The 22,389-nt window shown below is 33.3% G+C and overlaps 3 protein-coding genes across 3 annotated transcripts in view; 1 reads left to right on the top strand and 2 right to left on the bottom strand.

The window, feature by feature from the left end:
* Positions 1-10,961, bottom strand: part of LOC106709925 — an 86,261-nt gene extending 75,300 nt beyond the window's left edge. Inside the window, exon 1 of the mRNA XM_014501846.2 lies at positions 10,474-10,961. Coding sequence (XP_014357332.2) covers positions 10,474-10,681 — 208 coding nt within the window. The 5' untranslated portion in view covers positions 10,682-10,961. The remainder of the gene's footprint in view (positions 1-10,473) is intronic.
* A 1,944-nt stretch (positions 10,962-12,905) lies between these two features.
* LOC106709901 (THAP domain-containing protein 5) lies at positions 12,906-14,099 on the bottom strand. Its single transcript, XM_014501820.2, has 3 exons — positions 13,902-14,099; positions 13,582-13,762; positions 12,906-13,353 (listed from the first exon to the last, which is right to left on the bottom strand). Exons 1-3 carry the CDS (start codon positions 13,979-13,981, stop codon positions 13,096-13,098), a joined length of 519 nt encoding a protein of 172 aa, XP_014357306.2. The 5' UTR covers positions 13,982-14,099; the 3' UTR covers positions 12,906-13,095.
* A 1,170-nt stretch (positions 14,100-15,269) lies between these two features.
* Positions 15,270-21,540, top strand: LOC106709830. The gene is made up of 9 exons (XM_045678437.1): positions 15,270-16,063; positions 16,161-16,257; positions 16,428-16,532; positions 16,766-16,921; positions 17,012-17,044; positions 19,356-19,604; positions 19,887-19,997; positions 20,273-20,458; positions 20,774-21,540. The coding sequence occupies exons 1-9, from the start codon at positions 15,270-15,272 to the stop codon at positions 21,458-21,460; spliced, it is 2,418 nt and encodes an 805-aa protein (XP_045534393.1). The 3' UTR covers positions 21,461-21,540.
* The last annotated feature ends 849 nt before the right edge of the window (positions 21,541-22,389 follow it).

Here is a 22,389-nt window from a genome sequence, read left to right as displayed (position 1 = left end):
TAGGATCAGCAAGGCTAGCCCAAGGTGGCGCCAATGTCGCGCATTGTGCACAAAATGGCGGCTCATTGTCTATGGCACAATAGCGCACAATCGAGCAGCAGCGGATCTGCTGGAGATAGGATGGGAGTGTGGACAACAATGCTCGTTTGTTTAGGAGAATATACTTTTAAATATAAAACTATAAATAATCATCAGAGTGGCAAATTGAGCGCTTCATGTATGATATTAGGGGTTTTAAATGCTGTGGCATTTAAAACGTGATTTGATTAACCTATTTAAGTACTTCCTCTATTTAACAAACCGGCGCTATAAAAAAAAATAGAATGTCATAGATGAAAGCTATAAAGTTTAATACGACTATATTCCAAATCTAACTTTTCAATAATCATTCCTAAGAAGTAATGAAATCTTAAAGCGTGATTTATCCTTAAATACACCGCTAAGGTTGGACTACGGAATACAGTAACTACATATATGTTAGTAGTTTCTTCAATGTTAAAAACTTCATTATCTTTATAGTAATATGCTGTTTCCGTCCTTGCTGCCATTAAACCCGAGCACTGCTATTCGAAGCCAGATCAAATTGATTAATTATTGATCATTTATTAATTTACTTATCTCTAAGGAAGTTGGTATCACAGTTGACAGTTACCATTGTTATCAAAGAATGATGCATGCGTGCATGTGTGTATTTAACCACCAAGGTGACGTTCATCATTCGAGCCGATGGATTGGAACAAGAATCCCGATACAGATATAGACGTAATTGTGATGCGGTTAACCGATAGAGCATTTCCTGGTAACATTACAACTCTGACATTGTGAGCATCAATGAACAATATAATCTAGTATAAGCCAAACTATAAATTAATACACGCTTATAATTATACATGTTTAAGCATTTTACCAGCATTATGGTTCAAGTGTTAACATATTCGAAGAAAAAATGTTCTATAGCATAATTTTATTTCTTACAAGGTACAGGTAGATTGCAATTCGTCACAACTAATATAAGCGATTGCATCATTACGTATAAAATATTTCTAAGAATTCTGCCTACGCCACGATAAACAAGACATGATTTTTTTTCCTCCGTATTAAACCAATAAGTCCGTCGGTGGCTCAGGGGTTAAGCATTTGGCTTGTAATCTGCGAGTCCTGGGTTCGAATCCCGCTACCAATGTGTTTTTCGACTTTCGATTTACATATTTACATGTATCCGACGTTCCTTCAGTGAAGGAAATCATCGTGATGCAAACTACACATCATATCTGCGAAGAAATTCAAAGATATGTGTGAAGTCAACCAACCTGGACTGGGCCAGCGTGGTTGACTATGGCCTAGTCACCCCTTACTCTGGGTAGGCTCCGAGCCCCTCGGTGGAGACATGAGCTGATGATGATAGAACCAATATTTTAATACAAGTAGGTACATACCATAAAGAAGATTAATGATGAATTAAAAACAGTGGTTCCTTCATCAGTGTTTTATCGAAAGACCAAGTCAATGGCAACCTCTAACCAAATACATTGTCAAATATATGACGAAAGTTTAATAGCAGTAAATAATTTTCGTCACTGTAAACGTATAAAATATTTAATATCAAATAATATGAAGATGTCAAATTTTATGTTGTTAATCCGCCATTTTGTTATTAAAGCCAAGTTCAACGCCCACAAGGGAGGAGTACAATAAAAAATTAAACGTTAAGCGAGGACGGTATGTACATAGCGTAGGAGGTATTTGAACATTCTTTTCGCTTTTCTGTATGAAGAGTTACAAGGCTTTACAAATTTACTTCGCAAACATAAACTAATTAGGAAATAAGAATTCAGTCTTGCTTTATAGCAGATTTTACATCATTGTGCTTATAAATAAATAAATATCTGCAACCAGAAAAATCGAATGTTACCAATTGGTTGATAATTAATAAATATCAGGTAACTCTCACATCAATGGCTTTATTAGATTTTTATGGTATTGTAACTCTTCTTAAAAATCTGAAGGGTCGACTTGCATTACTCTAAACATTTTATAACATTAGGTTGAACCTCGTTACACAAAAAATTATACATTATTACCAAACACAACTTTAACAAATGAAGTTTTATTTTCCAGAATAATCCGAAAAATTCGTCAAGTTTCGATATGAACAAATATTTGTTCGAATTCGTTTGTTTTGCGTCTTCGATCTCGTACTATGAATTCTCCTTCATACATATTCAAAGCGCGTTGTCGCGTTGATCTTCGTACCTCAGTGATCGTTTCATTTTAAACTTAATAAAATGTATAAAATATTGTTAAATATGATCGTATTTATGCTCCATCTAACTACATAAATGAATAACATTGATATTTTTTCAATGATCTACTACAATATTGTTGAAATATAGCAAAAGACTGTTTTGGCATCTTAAGGTAACTGTTACTATTCAAACAGAAAATCTATCTTTTCATAAAACTGATTCGTAATATCTAGAAGAAATCGATAGGTAAATCCTATTTTTCCACAGATAATATTCACATCAAATTTTGTTTGCGTTACTTTTTGTTTTTTTATCGCGTAAATATGTGATCAATAAATTATGCCAAGATCAAACGTCAACCTCATCATACGTTCCAAATAAATTAAGATATTCAACGTGAATGCTTTGGTATTTTTTATTTTTTATAACATTTGATGAGACAATAACAAATCCCAATCGAAACCCACAACCGGTCGAAGGTCGAAAACAAATTTTAAAACGTAATACATTCTTATTAGTTTACCTGACGCGCTTTCGGTACAAAAACAAGTGTTATGGAAATGTATTTCACATGTCTTGTACGATTTTTTGAATCGAGGTTAGAGAAAGGCATCAGGTTAAGAGAACTCGGTTAAAAGTCAGGCTACTTTGTTGGTATGTCCTAAAAATCTAGACTTTAGATATCGACTTGATATTTCACTGCATGTCTTTTGTTTTCTATACTAATATTAAGAAAATTTGATTATTTGTTTGCATTGAATACGCTCCGAATCTAGTGAACAGATTTAAAAAATTCTTTCACTTTTGGGATGCTTCACTATTCCCGGGTGACGTAGGCTATATTTATTACTAGATTTTTTTTTATTTCGCATAGACTATGCGGGTAACTGCTAGTCGCATGTACAATAACTTCTATATTGGTTGACCATAATCACTCATCGTTAGTTTCTGAGACTAAGATCTGTATAAAATATACCGTTATCTCTGTTTTGTCAAAGATAACGAGAAGGATGGCGACATGTTTGACTTTGAATTTTGTTCTTAGAAACCAACGATCAATGTTATTATGTTCATCAACGCGTTTATTATCACGTGTCGTGCCAATATGTCAATGTCAATTATGGCGCGAGATGCACACGATTATAATATGGCGACTTTACAATCAGCATTTGCAACAAAGCAAGTTATTTTACGATGCATATTATGTCATTTTGAATAATGAAAACATTATAATTATGAAACACTTGTAACAACTATTTATTCTTCATAAAAATGTATTTATTTTTTAGTTAATAAGAAAAAAACATAAAAAAATGTTTCAACGGCGTATCGTATTATTAGGGTTGTACCAAACCATTCTCTTTGTCTCAGGGTTGCATTAAAAGGATATTACTAAATAACGAAATCCGATTGTAATTGATACAGACAGCACTGAAGTAATTGGCAAGTAGGTGGTTATGAAGCTATAGTTAAATCCCATGCACGTATTAATTACAAAATCTATGACTCTTATTTCAAAAGACATAAGGAATATTTTTGCAACTGTTCACAAGGTATTAAATATTTACGCAACGAATCTTGATTTTTAAAGCGTTCAACGGAACGTAATTTATTAAAATTTCATTCTCGATGGAACTTATCTCTTTGAAACAAAGTCGAAAATGCAATTTACTGGCTAAATAAAAATTTAAACATGGCGGATGTTTCTTAGACGCAATTTAATTAATGACGGTCTTTATGCACAACCCAATCTGCAGTGTCGAAAATTTACGTAAATAAATTATTAATATTTATTAATAATAAGAAAGAGATAGAAACTCTAATTACTAATAGGCAAGAGAATGTAATAATTAATATAATATATTCAATGACGAATATAATTTGAACCGTAACTAAAAGTAAGTATTAATTTTTGTATACATTTTATTGTTATAATTATGTTCTAATAAAAATGGTGAATAGGCTCAGGCAGGCTTTAGTATCCAGTGTTGCCCTGAACTTAATATCTTTATATTAATTTTTCTATATCACTTTTTAAAACTCTAAAATAATTATGAAAAACATGCTGTTGTGTAAACAATAAGTCAAAAAAGGTTACGCTCCCACAAAACCACAGACAATTGAATACTGATGAACAAACAATTTTTTTTCCGTGTGAATTATCGACATCATCCATTTTATTAAAAAAAAAAAAAGTTTGTTATTAAATGAGCAATCAGTTTTGTCTATGATTTTTTAAAATAATAAATTCACGTTAAATCATAAAATTCTACTAAATACTAATCCTAAATGTTTTATAATAATAAATTATGAATCATTAAACTTAAAAAGTATATTTATTTATATGATCTTTACGAACATATAAACATTAGGCATACAAAACTCCTAATACTTTTCAAAGATTAAAAATAAAACTCGTGTGCATGTGAAACATCCGGTGATCGACAACACCAATAAATGCTTACTCCATAGAGTCAGAGAAATCGTTCCCACAGTCATTGTTGTCGGAGGAAATGCCACGCCTATTGTAGATACGTTATCCATACAAACATTGTTCATTAAACTTATTTGTATTGATCAACGTAGATGAACTTCCCATCTCCATCCTGTTTTTCACTCCATAATATCAATGCTATTAGGGTTGGTAAAAAACTTACTGTTACTACAGCTGATAAATTGTTTACTACGAGACTTTTAATATAATAAACTAGCTTTTACCCGCGACTCCGTCCGCGCGGAATAAAAAATAGAAAACGGGGTAAAAATTATCCTATGTCCGTTTCCTGGTTCTAAGCTACCTGCCCACCAATTTTCAGTCAAATCGATTCAGCCGTTCTTGAGTTATAAATAGTGTAACTAACACGACTTTCTTTTATATGTATAGATAGCTTTTACCCGCGACTCCGTCCGCGCGGAATAAAAAAAAAGAAAAAGAAAACGGGGTAAAAATTATCCTATGTCCTTTTCCTGGTTCTAAGCTACCTGCCCACCAATTTTCAGTCAAATCGATTCAGCCGTTCTTGAGTTATAAATAGTGTAACTAACACGACTTTCTTTTATATATATAGATATACAGTATAAGATTGGTTAAGTCAACATAAAATGACAGATAAAAGGAAGGTACGATAGTTAGACGTTTTCTAAATATGGTAAGATATAGATGCTAAATTGACGCATATCTTAGAGTATTTTAGTATCTTTTAATATTTTTAGATGTTTAATTGTTCAAACTTTTGTGAGACATTATTTTAAAATAGGTAATTAAAAACTGCCAACACTCATGTCTGAACACCGGTGACGGCACCGGCTAGTTTTGAACCGGTCATGGGTCCTTCCTCAGAGGTAATGCTACGCGACCGCGAATACTGCCGTACTAGCACTCACCTAGAAACTCCTATAGGGTTCAAAACTAGTAGGAGCCGTCACCAGAGTTAAGACGTGAGTGTTTTTCGTTTTTAATTATTATATTATTAACGATGAATTATAGTTTGGAATAAGATTTTATGTAGTCGTTACCCATTACTATTTACAAGTGAAACATCATCATTTCCATTCAACGAATTGGTTATCTATGCCGAGAAAAACTTTCGACAGCAAGTAATAAAACCAATATTAACATATGTCTAGTAAAAGGTCACATAATGTTATGTCTCGAAGAAACGAATAAAAGCTGTGTTGATATTTTAACAACTGGATAGTCGAAACATCTTACTTCGCCTTACTTCATCGCACGAGTCGTTTTTGTAAACATTTATCTTTTCCGATAGCATGGAACAATTAAATGCAAGCATAGCATGAAATAATAATAGAAAAATTTTATTAGTATCTTGAGCGAAGTTTAATGTTGTAATCAAATATGGCTACGGCCTTCGAAAATTAATACGCCGAATTAATCTACAAAGTGCTACAATGTATGGGATAAGGGCAAAGAAATTAAGAAAGTTAAGTTATAAACATAAGGTATAATGGATCGCTAGTCGATAAAGGTTTGCGAAGGTTCAATAAATCCTTCTTTTGACCATTACTAAAAGCTCTAGTCAACAGCCGTCGTATTGTCACAGAGTAACAAGTCAAAGAATTTAAAAAAAATAAGTATACGAACGAATTTTCGCCTACAATAGGGAATAGAGAAGCTTCGTGTGACAAGTAAATCACATCGAAATAGTTCATTTTCCACCTGCCTTTCTATAAAATTTATAGTATTCTTATAGCTATGACATAAATCAACGGCACAATATGTAATTTAACAATGTGTCACTTCAATTCGAGACAATTACGTTGTTATAAAGCAGCAGTAAAACACGCTTATAATATGAGCCACTTTTATATTCATTTCAAATTATGTACTACATGTAATTTAGTTTTGTAACTATCGACGTTATCATAATCACTTTTTCAATCCTCTGGTGGTAGGTCTCCCCTAACAATGGCCACAATGGTCATTCACTCACATTTACATTTCATTCACAGGTTCCAGCAACCATGACAAGTTCGTCGCCCCTTTCCGCCGATTGTTTTGTGTTAGTAATAAAAATATGTTAAAATGCTAGTTGTGCAAATTTTATTTTATTTATTTACAACTATATAGCGACCTTACAAAATCAATCAAAATCATAATAACTATTTATCTACTTATAACATTTTACAACATACGTATTGTGATATCGACAAAACCAAATTAAAACGAAACCCACAAAAACACATGGAACAATAAAGACAAGCGAACGAATTGTGTAAATGCAAGATATCTATATCCAAGGCCGAGAAAACCCATTGTCAGTGTCTGATGCAACTCTCACACGGGACTCGAACCAATCGAAATATTCGGACGTGTGAAGTTATCTTGACAACAGCAACAATACCTGATTGATTGGCGTAGTAAAACTCAATTTGATCGTCTCTGAACTTACCCTTATGGCCATGAACGCCAATGGTTTGATTGATTGGAATTGCACAAAAGCATTCATAACAAAATCGACGAATTTTTAACAGTGGTAGATCCCGTGACAACAATATGTGTTGGGTGCACGAATGGGCTGACTCGACCGGTGAAATACCACGACCACACAGAAGACAGGCGTCAAGTGGAAGCAATTCTGTGTTTCGTCTGATGAGTGTGCGTGTCGGAGGCCTGATTTTAGTCTACGTTCCCTTCCCACCCTTTTCTTATAAAGAAGGGTTGGGAAGGGGATGTGGATTTGATGGAAGAGGGGACGCATAGCAAGAGTATATATCCTCTTTCTGTGTGTCTCCTCCTCTGTCTATTAAAGGTAGGCAAAGCATCTACAATTGCGGATAACTATGGGCAGCAGTCGCTTCGCATTGCGTATTCAGGTGGCCGCTAGCTCGTTGTCATACCCAATTTTTTTTAAATTGTAATGAATTAGCAGGTAACTTTGAGGCATTTATCGTATAAAACAATAATAGTGCACAATATTTCATTGCATACTAGCTATCGCCCGCGACTCCGTCCGCGCGCAGTTAAAAAATGGGGGGGGGGGGTTATGAAAAATAGATGTTGGCCGATTCTCAGACCTACTGAATATGCTCACAAAATTTCATCAAAATCGGTCAAGCCGTTTCGGAGGAGTATGGCAACGTAAACTGTGACACGAGAATTTTATATAGGTATATTAGATAAATTCTTTGTTAATAACTCTGCAGTTAGTTTCACGCGATGCGACACCTGATGTTATTTCTCATTAATTAACTTAACGATAATAGAGTAACAATTAACATTTTCCTCTACAATTTTAGTAATTAATAAACAGGTATTTAAATGAATTCTTCAGGATTTCTAAATGCATATTTGCTTTACGTGCATATTTAGTAATGATTTAAAACAGTCGCTTAAATATTAGGTTAGCAGTGATTTGTATATCTTTGGGGGCAGCTACTTTCCCTCTCCCTGGTGACGCCACAGCTGCACTTATGAGACGTTAGATTTTAAAATTAGTATGAGAAATCTACACTATTTCTGTGTGCGGCAGTTCGTCGATAATTGTAGGTGAAACTAAACAAAGTGCAGTGACCCCGTTTGCGTTGTGAATTGTTAGATGTGTATATTAGAAGCGTCGCATTGTGCGGGCACGCATAGTGCGTGCGCTGGGCTCTTTGTAATGCAAATGTTTTCACACGCCGTGGCGCGTTGCGCAACCCGAACGGCAACCGAAGTCGCGTTCACTACGACGTTTTCACAACAAACGAATCATATTAAAATGCTCCCGATTTTCATTGCACTTTAAATGTTACAGCAAATTTTATGTTTTATTTGATAAACGTTGTAATATTTTGGACTAGAAACTTCGCAGTCTTTGGAAGAAAAACAAAATGGAATGAAGCGAAATTCAGTGGTTTACTGCGAATAAAATGTTAAAAGAATAATATCTTATATATATAAAAGAAAGTCGTGTTAGTTACACTATTTATAACTCAAGAGTGGCTGAATCGATTTAACTGAAAATTGGTGGGCAGGTAGCTTAGAACCAGGAAAAGGACATAGGATAATTTTTACCCCGTTTTCTATTTTTTATTCCGCGCGGACGGAGTCGCGGGTAAAAGCTAGTTTAAAATAAAATAATGAGTTGATAAAAAAATCCAAACTTAATCAAAGTTGTACATAAATAATAAATCTTTTAGTGCCTTAAAGAAGTATATTTTTGTTTAATTCGATTTAACACATATTATGCACGTACGTTACATGTATGCACACTGTATTAGTTTTTACTTCATTAAGCAATCATCGTTTAAGAATTCACCACACAGTATCCAATCTTGTACCTCGTAAAATCGTATTTTTTGCGTAATTAATTTAACATTTCAAGGGTTTTTATATTGTTACGTTTGTTCTGCTTAGGATCGGTTGCGCATACGCAATATGCTAAACTAGAATGTAGGTCTGATAGTTACAACATGTAACCAGTATTAAACTCTTTGAATTAATTATTATCTAGACTAGTTTGAATTTTTTAACGCAATACTTGGAAAAATACTGGTATGTTTTACCTTTAAGAACTACCGAGAATTAAATAAGGACATAGCGAAGAATTACTTACCTATCTATTGACATTAAATGTGTCTATTTTTTTCAGATGTTTTTATAATTTTTAGTCAGTTCTACAATGATGTAATATTTGTCACAACTTTTATGAATTCCTATTATTTCCTAAGTTATAGGTAAATATTTATCCATATTAGGTAAAAATGTAATAAAATCAACTGCGTGGGCGCACAATCTCGATGTTTTGTCCAAGAACTGATACAATTTAAATGTTAAAGTAAGAATTTTAATAGGAAATATATTCTTTAATCAAATTTTATATTAACTAAATCAATATATTATATATAAAGCATCTTTTTATTGAAATATTACGTAAAAAAATATAGAGATATAATAATAATATGACTTCCTAATTTTAGCTTTAGCATCAAAAAGCTGATCGATTTTAAACAGTTATTCGACTACTATCCCCGGAGTTTTAGAAGCATAAAATGGAAGTCATTTACTTTTTCATTTTTATAAAAAAGGTTTAATTCAACAATGACTACCAACCGACTACATAATAGATTGATATAATAAATGCTTCCACATAAACACCGGATTACATATTGTATTACGATTTTCTTTTCCGATTACGTGTAGATATCCGGCCGATAGTTCAGATGTTATTCGCAGGTGGCTTCCATACAACTAGAAATAATAATATTCATTATCATTTGTATCTATTATTTTATAGTAAATAAACCGCGACTTCGTCCGCGAAGAATTAAAAAAAAAACTTAATAAGTTGCCTATGTGTTCTTCCAGACTATGTTCTACATCTACGCCAATTTTCATCAAGATTCGTTGAGCCGTTTCGGAGATATCTTCTAACAAACATCCATCCATACATCTTAACTTTCGCACTTATAATATTAGTAAAATAATACACTTACCCCGCATATTTACTAAGGGATCTTCGTTTATTCTGCAGAAGACAATGTAAAAGAGTTGGAACAAATTTTCATCTTGTTAAACTTGATTTTCACTATGCGTTTCCTCGAAATATGTCGTTGGAGTTAGTTCCATAAGAATTTAAGCAGAGCATAATTATTCGACGCACTGCTAAAGTTTATAAATTATAAAGAGAATTCTAGATACTAGACTAAACAGTCTTAGATACCTGCCTACTTAAATTCTTTATTAATAATTATCCTTACCCTTAAAAATTTGGTTATTTCACCTTACCTGGTAAAAGAGTGCTCTGTCTATCTCTCCGTTGCTCAGCGTCATCAGACCTCGTGCTGATCCGTTCCGACTCCACAGTCACTTCCGAGGAGACAACGTCCTCCGCGCACCAGCCATCGCGCACCAAAAGAACAGCACAAACACACACCAAAGTGATCCTTAAAAACTCGCGCATCTTATTGAACATCAGTATATTATGGAATGTCATTAATGGCCATTTTTCGATCAAACGATCGATGGTACACACTTGCAATAACAAACAGTCACATTTTCGCTGTATTGCAACTCGTAAGCGCGATTCATTCAATGACACACATCGGAACGCACACAAACATCGTACGAATAAGCACGTTCACTTTTACACATCGCTTTAAAAAGTGCACATAAACTTGTAATTAAAAATTAGATTAATTAAATGCGAGAGATAACGTAATAGTTTTCGATCGTGTTTTGATTTCGAATGAAGTTGACACGTGCTTCTACTGCGACTGCGGTGAAGGTACTGAGACGAGCTGGTGGGAGTTGCCCCCACTAATGCGCAAGCGCAGGCTTCAAATCAATGGACGCAGGTTATATCAAAAGTTATTGGCTGTAGCACAGCTGGTGTTTTTAAAAGAGATAAGCTATCAGTAACAAGTGCGGCAAGAAATCGCAGTAAATGCCGTTACTTGTATTGATGACGAAATGTTTTATTCCAATAGGAATAGGATTTTTTTACAAATGGTATCGATACGATGTTTTTTTTTTGTTTCTCGAGATAACATAAATTAGATTTTAATACAATCAAACCAAAGCAATATTAGAATATTACAATAATAACAATATTACAGTTGATTGCATACACATCAGATAATTATTTGACAAGCAACATTATATGTCAACTTTCTCGAACATAATAGGAATATGAGAAAGTAAGACGATACATTTTCTTGCTAGATGTATTTGTTTCTAGTTCCTCTTTAACTAATCTCTATCGCCTTTCACATTTTTCTCATGTTACCTTTCATTCGCTCGGGCTATTCAACACTTATCACAACAACACACCCCTGACACAGTTTGATTACTATTCATTTCATCATCATCACCTCACTATTCGTCCCCACTGAGGGGCTTGGAACCTACCCCAAGTTAGGGGTGACTAGGCCATAGTCAACCAACCTGGCCAAGTGCGGGTTGGTTGACTTCACACATATCATTGAATTTCTTCTCAGATATGTGCAGGTTGCATCACGATGTTTTCCTTCACCGTAAGAACGTCGATAAATGTACATATGTAAATCAGAAATCGAAAAACACAATGGTACATGGTCGGATTCGAACCCTGCAGATTGCATGTCAAGTGCTTAACCACTGAACCACATACGCTCTCAATATTCATTTAAATATGTATAATTAAAATATCAATCCTTTTCCGACTTTATGACGATTTTTACTTGCTTGATGTAAAATTTGTTTATAAACTAAACCTTTAAGGTGCTTGTGTTATTTAAAGTTTGAAAAAGATTGGTCTAGCTCCAGCAAATCTTGAAACTTACGCACAAAACTTTATTATTTTTTTAATAGAATAAACATGTCTTCAGCGTACACCATAAAAATGGTTACGTAGCATTTTTACTGAATGTCTTGACATTTTTTTTGGATCATCAAAGTCAATTACGATTATCTTAAACTTCTTCATTTTCATTTGATTTAGATAATAAAATTTGATATTTACAAGCTGTTAGCAGCCTCAGCATTTAAATAAATATTGAACGCAGGCCCGAGGTTTTATCATTAAAGGGATACAATCGAATCTGGATAAGCGATCTATCTATAAAAGAAAAATATCGCAGTCCTTAGACTTTGGCTTATCCAGGTTCGACTGTATAAGAAAGACGCCATTTTGGTGTTAATTTTTAAATAAAGGGTATAAAAATTTACCCTTATTCAAAAATTTAGTTAAATTGACCCTTATTCAAAAATAAATATTGCAAGTTAAATACTTATAAATACCTTTAGATTTATCAAGACATTGTGCTGTTTTAAATGACAAGTTGGATTATTCTTCAAAAAATAACACAGACAAATTGAGAACCTCTTCCCTTTTGAAGTCGGTTAAAAATTTAGATATTCGTAAATAACAATAATGATTATAAATAAAACAATAATTCTTTCTAACATTTATTCATTCAAATTTCAAATACAATTAACTATATAACAATATTTATGACACACATTTTATTTTAAGTTTGCAACACCAAAAAGTTAAATAAAAATAATCCAATAAATATTACTATATTACTATTATATATTTACTAATTAAGTAGTATATTATTACATAATGACTGTTAACATTTACTAAGTATAAGCAACAACAAGACAATTTTTTTATTATAAGTATTATATTTACAAGTAGACAAAAAAGTCTGCCAATTTCATATGCCAGGTGTAACAAACCTTTTTTTATTACAAACTAGAATCAATCAAAGTAAACATTAAGGTTTGTTTGAGGACCAGAGATATCTTTTTATTTTTATAGTTGTAGCATAAAATGTTTTTTAATTTAAATGGGTCAGCATTATGATACTGAACGACCATAGGTTGCCAACCTCTGCACTTTGTCAGAGTTATGTTGTCATATTTTCAAGTCTGTGAATTATTCTGTTCTGCTTTATATTGATCATATCTAATCAAATGTTTCAAAAGATATCTCATCTGTGCAAATTTCTTTTTGAGTCTCTTTTTCCCTTGCCACATGAGATTCAACTTTCTTTTCCTCATTTCAGCAAGCTCTTCGAGCCTTCGGACTTTACATTTTAGTTGTACAACTTCCTCTGAATCATTTGGGTTTATTCCCACTGCTTCAGAGTCAGATATTGTTGGTTCATAATCTTGACATGCCTAAAATTAGGAAAGAAATTGTTTAAACAACTAATATTTAATTTAAAAACAAAAAAACTGACTGACTATATTGAGATTATAATTACACATTAGCTATACTTCTGACAATAATGTATGATATTATAACATTCAAACTTTGTGGAGTCTATTGGTTAGCTGTGAGTGTAATTCTACACGAATGAGCATATGGGGGGTGGACAAAATTTCACTTTATATGGTTAAACTTACTGATATATTAATAGAAGGTATGGCATCTTGTGAAAGCTTCCGTAATCCACTCTCTGTCAAGTAAAAATCTTTGGTGATAAAATGTTCGGAGCATACTGTACTTGATGCAGATGACGTCCAGCCTTCCTCGCGATTTACAGCAATCTCCCATTTTCTTTTCCTCACTTTATCCCGCGGAAATCTATATAAAATGCATTATTACTAACTACTTAACATTTGAAATGGAAAAAGCTCAATGATTGACACGACAGTTAAGTATATTATATAACAGGAATCAATGAAGAACCTTAATAAATAAGAGTATTTCAGAAAATTTTTACCTGTGAAATGTAATTCCGTCCTTATTTTTTGATATTTTCCCTGAACAATTTCTGCACCTAATAACGACACAACTCACCATTGCGACAGAATTTATTTAACTCTTAGTTTTTTATTTAATCATTAATAAACTTGTCAAATCAATTATCTTTCATTCTTCTATTTCACTTATTTTGAAAAAAACATTAGATACAAATATAAATACCAAAAATGACACTATTTTTTTTTACGTTTTTGGCGTTTATTTAAAGCCTATGGAAGGTTCCTTGGCATAGATTCTTGTTGTTTCGCCATGGCGGATGTGGCCGTGGTTTATCTTACTTCTAACTAAATTATTTAGCTGATCGTCGATATCAAAAGGAAAATCATTTGATTTAAGTATTTTAAATCTTACTTAAAAATAGTATAAAAAGCGCACAGTGGGTCCACACGATTATTCTAAAGAAGTACCTGTGATTAAAAGTATAGAAATTTAAATACTGCGATTAGTTTCGCAAATAAGAATTTTGAAGCAGCTTTCACATTATTCGCCCCTTACGATTATAGACACTGGAGAGGGGGAAGACATAAATGTGTATGTTCAAAAGTTTAGGTAAAATAGATTGAAGAATTTTACCAAAATGGATTTTAATAACCTACCTTACCCTATATGATCATAAAATCACAAAAACATGTGTCCTCTGCGTTCAATATGAATATTATTATACACAGAACATAATTATATATCATTTGTCCTCGACAATACTGTGATCGACAACTTCATTACTTTTTTATTCTGGGACACCTCCGCGACTCGACCACCACGCCCATATTTCTTCGCCCGTAGCCCGTTTGGACACATCTAAATTATTGGTTTCATATATCATGCAACACTATTATAAAAGGCCTGACACATTTAGTGATGTCACTTAAATATTATTTGATCTGCATTTTTTTTAAAGCACTCTCTCAATAAATAGCATTTGCTCTTCTCAATCGACTAAAACCCACTGTGGTTAGCAATTACCAGTTAACATAACTTGGATTAGTGCAAGTTAAACAGTAGTGCCTTATTTTAAATAACCTAAAATATACATATCGTAAATTTTCCTATGTAGAGACCATGTTCTTGTCGCCTAACAGAACTCGTTTCTTTTAAATATTACAAACATCATAAAACGCAAAAGGAGCAAAATATCTGACAACCCTATGGCATATCGATGTATCCTAGATATCAAGAAAATAAAAAATTAAGGAAAAATTTAGTATTTCATTAAAAATTAAAGGAAGTTCCGTGTAACTATTCTTCGATATTAATCCAAATGGGGCTATATAAATAACCTGCAAAATATGTACTCGATCATTTCTATTAAACACTACATGTTAACAAAATGATAACAAAATTTCTGCAAAGCTTGGAAGATCCAAAAAAACCTCTTTTCGGTCCGAATTATTGGATGTTAACGAAAACTGGTTTGATCCTACCTGATAGTAAAAAAGGAAAAGCCATATACATTTTCTTGCTTTCTTTTCTCACTTTTTTCGTGTTCACACAATATTTAGAGCTATTTAACATCGGGTCTAATTTGGATCTGGTGCTAACGAACTTGAGGATATCAATGTTGAGTATAGTTTGCGTCGTGAAAGCCAACACTTTCGTGTTCTGGCAGCGTAAGTGGAAGCAGCTCATCGAGTATATTACCGAAGCTGATAAATATGAGAGATATAGTAGAGATCAGATTAGAAAAAGAATTATCGCCAACTACACAAAATACTGTCGTAAAGTCGTTTATTTCTATTGCTTTCTGGTTGGTATGACCGTGATTACTGTGACTAATGCTCCGCTATTGAAATATTTATCTTCATCAATATATCGTGACGCTCTGAGTAACGGTACGGAATCTTTTCCTCACATCTTTAGCTCATGGGTGCCGTTTGATAAATATTCTTCGCCGGGTTGTTGGGTGACTGTTCTGTACCAAGCGTCAATGTGCATTTACGGGGGTTCTATTATGGCGGCTTACGATACCAGTGTGATGGTAATCATGGTATATTTTGGTGGGAAGCTTGACTTACTTCGGGAGCGATGTAGGCAGATTTTCGGGACCGATGGACTGGGTGTGAGTAATGAAGAAGTAGAAGCGACTATGAAGGAACTTCACAGCATCCATGATCTTTTAATGAAGTAAGAATAAATATAACGTATATTTCGATCAAAAGCAAAGAAAAATTACCAACCTGATTTAGTAGTGTTTCGTCAGTAACTATCATATTCGTTTCAGGAATGCCAAGCTGTTCAATTCTTTACTGTCGCCCGTCATGTTCCTCTACGTGGTAATGTGCTCATCAATGCTATGTTTTAGCGCTTTCCAACTAACAGTACGTAGATACATTTATAAATTTCAACTTATATTTTTATGTGTAATTAACTTCCCCTTGTAAAGGTTTTTTCTATTGCAAAGGCTAATTCTGTCAGAATTTTTATCCTTATTATCCCAAAACACGGAGCAAATGGTATGAATTTTTAAGTGCGTATTTTTCTACTTTAGACTGCCACGAGCACTACACAGAAGGTACTGATGGCTGAATATTTGATATTCGGCATCATGCAACTTTTTTTCTTCTGCTGGCACAGCAATGTTGTCATCGTAAAGGTAAACTCATTCACAAGGTACACATTCATGTTGTCGCTATTTAACTGTAACATTGACTTAAAAAGCGAAAAGGGAAATCCACAAACATGCAATTTCATTCATTTGAACTGTATTGAATTAAATTACCAATTTCCATCTCACAACTTTTATGCGGCAAAAGAAATTCATGAAAGTGGACTACAAAAAAAGAGCATGACTTAAATCCACATTCACTTACTTCCTTCCTATTCTAGAGCGGCAATGTTATGCTGGGTCCATACGAAAGTGAATGGTGGATGGCAGACCCGCGACAACGGAAGAACATAATCCTCCTAGCTGGTCAATTGAACCGAGTCCATACGTTTACAGCGGGGCCCTTTACAAATCTTACGCTGTCGACCTTTGTGACGGTATAGTAACCATATCCATAAAACGCATCAAGTCATTGAAGTCGGGTTATCCAAAGTATTTTCTTTATTATTTTAACATATTTTTTCCAGATCCTTAAGGGAGCCTATAGTTACTACACATTGCTTAGAAAATAAATATATGATACTAAATACACGATTTCTAATGTAGTAAAATGATCTAAAAAGTAGTTGTCTAATAGTAGAATAGAGAGGAGAAACACAAATTTTGTGGTTTTTATTTAAATAGCGCCTGTTCCTTTTGTTTAGCAACAATCTTATTTGGATATACTGTTTAAACCTAATATATAACAATAAGCGCAAAAAACAAAGTTCGGCTATGTGACAATGAAATTTAAATAGATAACTATCACAGAGTTTTTCTCTACTCACTTTATTCTTTAAATCTTACATGAAACTGCAGATGGAGGTGGCGTGGACTGTCTTAACGAGGCTTTCTGTTGTAATCAATCAATATATCAATACATAGTATAAAACAAAGTCGCTTTCGCTGTATGTCCGTATGTATGCTTAGATCTTTAAAACTACGCAACGGATTTTGACGCGGTTTTTTTTAATAGATAGAGTGATTCTTAAGGAAGGTTTGTATGTATAATAAATGCATAATATAGTAGAGAAACACTGATAAATTTAAAGTTTTCTAATGTGATGTCGTAAATAAGCACGTTTTTTTGCGCTTATATTGCAAACGCTGGCTGAACCCTACGAGATAGACCAAAATAATGTACTACAGTATTGTTCACCTTAAAAAGTTCAACAAAAAAGTCCGCGATGGTATATGTCTATCTCTTAGGGATAACCCAGCATAACCATTTTTATTCTTTTACGAAGTGATTTTAAACAATACAGCATTAATCCTTATCCATTTAAGTACCTTAAATAAATTGTGCATTTATTCTGTAGTAGGTATATTTTGCATTGCACCCGTGCGAAGCCGGGGCGGGTCGCTAGTACCTATATAAAACAACTAGCTGTGCCCGACACTTCGTCCGTGTGAAATACTATCTCGGGGAGTATTTTTTTTGGGCTCATTATTTTACTTAACCGACGTACTATGCTTTGATGTATGAATGTAGAAGAACATAGAGAGAGGTGTTCTAGGACCGCGCCAAATGTAGGTCCTGGGTCTCTACCTACCATATTTAGATAATTCCATACAAACTTTCACCCCCACTTTCAACCCCTTACAACCTCTTTTTCACGTTAAAATGCCTATATGTCCTTCCTCAGACTATCTGTGCACCAAATTTCATTTAAATCGGTTCAGTAGTTTTGGCGTGAAAGCGAGACAGACAGAGTTACTTTCGCATTTATAATATTAGTAAGGAAGTAAGGATTACTCGTGATCTTTGAAAAAGCAAATTGGAATTATACATTACTAGCGACCCGCCCCGGCTTCGCACGGGTGCAATGCAAAATATACCTACTACAGAATAAATGCACAATTTATTTAAGGTACTTAAATGGATAAGGATTAATGCTGTATTGTTTAAATGGTTATGCTGGGTTATCCCTAAGAGATAGACATATACCATCGCGGACTTTTTTGTTGAACTTTTTAAGGTGAACAATACTGTAGTACATTATTTTGGTCTATCTCGTAGGGTTCAGCCAGCGTTTGCAATATAAGCGCAAAAAAACGTGCTTATTTACGACATCACATTAGAAAACTTTAAATTTATCAGTGTTTCTCTACTATATTATGCATTTATTATACATACAAACCTTCCTTAAGAATCACTCTATCTATTAAAAAAACCGCGTCAAAATCCGTTGCGTAGTTTTAAAGATCTAAGCATACATACGGACATACAGCGAAAGCGACTTTGTTTTATACTATGTATTGATATTGATTGATTGATGATACGGTTAGGCTTAGCTAGCTTATTTAAATAAGAATTTTTTTTTTGTAGATAACATTTATATCTGAAACACACATGTTATAAAAATAGCGCGTATAGCAAATATATTATCAAAAACTTAAGATTTAAAAGAATTATTACATGTAATTACTTAAAATCTAATAGGAATTTCAGATTCTTTGACTATACACTATGCCTCAGGCTGCTGTTACCGAAAGTTAAAAAAGTATGCGTTCGTTTGACATTGTTCCTCTGTAATGGATGGAACGGAAATAATTTATTTTTACTTCATTCTACACATTGAAGCTTTTATTAACAGACTTACGAAGCTGTAGGAACTCGTACCCAAACTTAGATAAACAAATCGCGTGATCGTGTTCCGCTTGTGTTTTAATTTGGTGATGGTTCGGATCGGTAAGCTGTAGAAAGTTCAATAAACTTGGAATGACAGGTCTGTATCGAGAAGGCCTGTTGGTGTTAGAAATGTCATTTGAGTTTTCGTATCGGTATTATTTTTAATGAACATTTTTGTGAGTTTTCTTAAGTGATTCATTTTTTTAATCGCAATTATTATTAATATTGACATGGAAAATCAAAACACACAAGAAAAAACAGCACCTATACAGTATGTTCGAAGTTCACGTGCATTTCGACAATTCAAAAATCCTCCTCAACCTCATATGTGTATTCAAGACTCAATAAGAGATACTTCGGAGAAATTATATATTAATGTTTTGGGATGGCAGAAAATAGCGAATCCAAAACAGTATTCGGATCCTATACCATTATATGGTGGTATGCAGGTTTGTAAAATATTCGTAATAATCTTATAAAAAATGTCGCAAACCTTTTACGGTGGAAACCTCACTATAGGGTGTAAATAAAAGTTTATCATTTAAAAGATAACAAAAAGTCCTTACTTATCAATGAAAAATATGTATAAAAGTGCATTTGGGACTAAAGTATTAAAATTTACTGAAGAGACAGAACCATTATGTTACATTTTCCTAATCTGAGTTGTTTTTTTTTTGTTACACTGTAAGGAATATATATAGCAATATTTACACCTTGCTTATATGGTACAGGTGCATCAAGGGTGTGGCCCTAACAGCAACAGACCACCTCTTCTTGTGTTTGCTGTTATGGTTAATCCGGACATCTTGAAAGCTAATGGCAAGAATGCATCTAATCCCACAGTAAATATGTTTTTTTTGTTTAAATTTTACTGTATAGTAAATAAACTTACATTTTAATAGAAACATGATTTTAAATAATTTTTTTAACCAATCTTATGAATTAACTTGACAATCATAGTGGAACAGTTTACAAACATTAAATAAATTCAATGACTTTCCTCTGAAATTAGGTGGCATTTGAATACCAAGAATAATATTTATAAGGGACAACCAACAGAATTTTATTTTATTTGCTTTATTTTGACATAAAGTTTATTTTACCCTAATGATTTCAGGACCGAGAAGCTTTGGTTAGCCTTCTTTGTGACTTCGTGGAGGCTATGAACCCAGGTCTGATACTTGCTAGGAACCCCGTGATACTGAGGGACAGGGATCTTGCAGGGGAACTAAAAGATGTTTGGCTTGCTGTTCAGAACAAAAGAGAACGGGAAAAAGGAATGACCCAAGATGTTATGTATAAGGTATAACTTTAGGAGGGATTGCAATTTTGCATAATACAAAGCATATAGCAATTTTATCCGTGGGATACATCCCTTGCATGCGCTTTCATTCACCCGCAAAGCTCCCATATGGCCGATCTTGTGTTGTTAAGACAATTTACAAGAGGTTGTAAAGTTTTCAAGTATCTTGACATACAACATAATATTAGTTGAAGCATTAATGGATGTGGGAGGAAGGTATTGCGCAGCGTGGAGATGACCTTGAGCTACCAAAATGATTAAACCACACCATACTTCATTTTAAACGATAACTTATACAATATTATTAAATTCCAGGTATACGATATTGACGGAATTGGCAGTGATGACATTAATGAAGATGAAAAATCAAACTCTAGAAGTAACAGGAATTATGACAATGGATCACCGAATAGAAACCATCAAAACGATAAGAAAAACACAGTAAAATCTTCTAAACAAATTCTGCTTAATGCCGGACAGAAGTCAGAATTCGACTCTGGAATGAACAACTGTCAGCTAAATCAAAATCAATTGCACAAAGACAATAAAACAGGCAACACCGACTCTGATACCACATATTGTACACCAGTTTATGGACAAATTGTTTCAAGTAGAGAGAACCACAATCAGATCAATGAGATTCAACAAAAGTTCGCCACTACTGAGCCAACTAAACCTTCGAGTTCATTCAGAAAAGATTGGAACCCAATTGTTGGGAAGACTGAAGGTTGGAATGAATCAAAACGTAATATAATAAAACATACTGATGATTTAAAAAAGCAAAAGTGTTCGAAAACAGATAAAGCCAACAAACAAATCAGTAATGGGAAGCATTATGACTTCTTCCCTGTGTTTGACAATAAAGCAAGTGATTTGGAATTTGACAAAGAAAGAAATGCTGCCGGGGAATGTTTAAGTAAAAAGCTGGAAGATGATAACAATTCTAAAATAATTCTAGACCCAATGCAGAAACTAGTTCTGCATTCGACTGATAATATGTGATAATAAAACAAGTGCTCTCAGCTCATTTAGCTAATAATATTAAAGCTTTTACGAGTTTTGTATGGCCAATGTCAGATTAGTATGAAGACATTGAACACTAGACCTAGTAGATGCTAACATCTTAATATGTGGAAAATTACATCAACTAAATGGAGGGAAGTTATTTTTTTTTTAAATCAGGTACAATTACACAATAAAAATCTCTAATATGTGAAATGAAATACTAGAAGAAATATCTAAAATATAAATTTGTTTTTGTAATGATGTGTAGTCGTCTAAGGTTTTAGTGGTTCAATGTGAAACAATGTGTAATATATAAAAAGAGTGAATAATTACGACTAGTCAAATTAATCTGGACATAGTTTGAACGATAGAATTATTTTTGAATGTTGGTATTGTAGTGACAAGTCTCACTGGTTATGATAATGAAGTAAACTAATATTGACCAAGTTAATCATTTTAAATTGTAACTTTGCGAAAAGCAATTAAGGGCAATGTCACATGTGCGTTGCGGTGACGTGAGTTGTAGATATGATGTGACAAAATAACTTCTGTTGATGAAACTAATGAGGAATATGCATACTGGATTGTTGAGTTGAAATTCTGCGTAACGCCCTTGTGACATCACTCTAATTGTGGTTTTCACGATGTTTAAAATTTAAAGTGTGTTTTTTATGTGAAAAATAATGATGAATTTGTGTGTAGTGTGAATATATTATATACGGTTGTGTATTTTTTCCTAATATTTTATAGAGAGTCTGTGACCTAATATCGGGTCAGATCTCTCTTTTGCATTTGTTGATAAATGTAATATTGGTAACTTTTGTATATTGCTATATTTTTCATTGTTGCCAATTTTAATTCAAATATAATACGAATGAAATATTCATTGCTCATATAAAATTCTAAATTGATAACAAAATTTTTAG

Source organism: Papilio machaon, chromosome 6 (genome assembly GCF_912999745.1).
Source record: "Papilio machaon chromosome 6, ilPapMach1.1, whole genome shotgun sequence".
Classification (NCBI taxonomy): domain Eukaryota; kingdom Metazoa; phylum Arthropoda; class Insecta; order Lepidoptera; family Papilionidae; genus Papilio; species Papilio machaon.
Note: the sequence above shows the minus strand (reverse complement) of the source record. Positions and strands in the feature narration are given on the sequence as shown.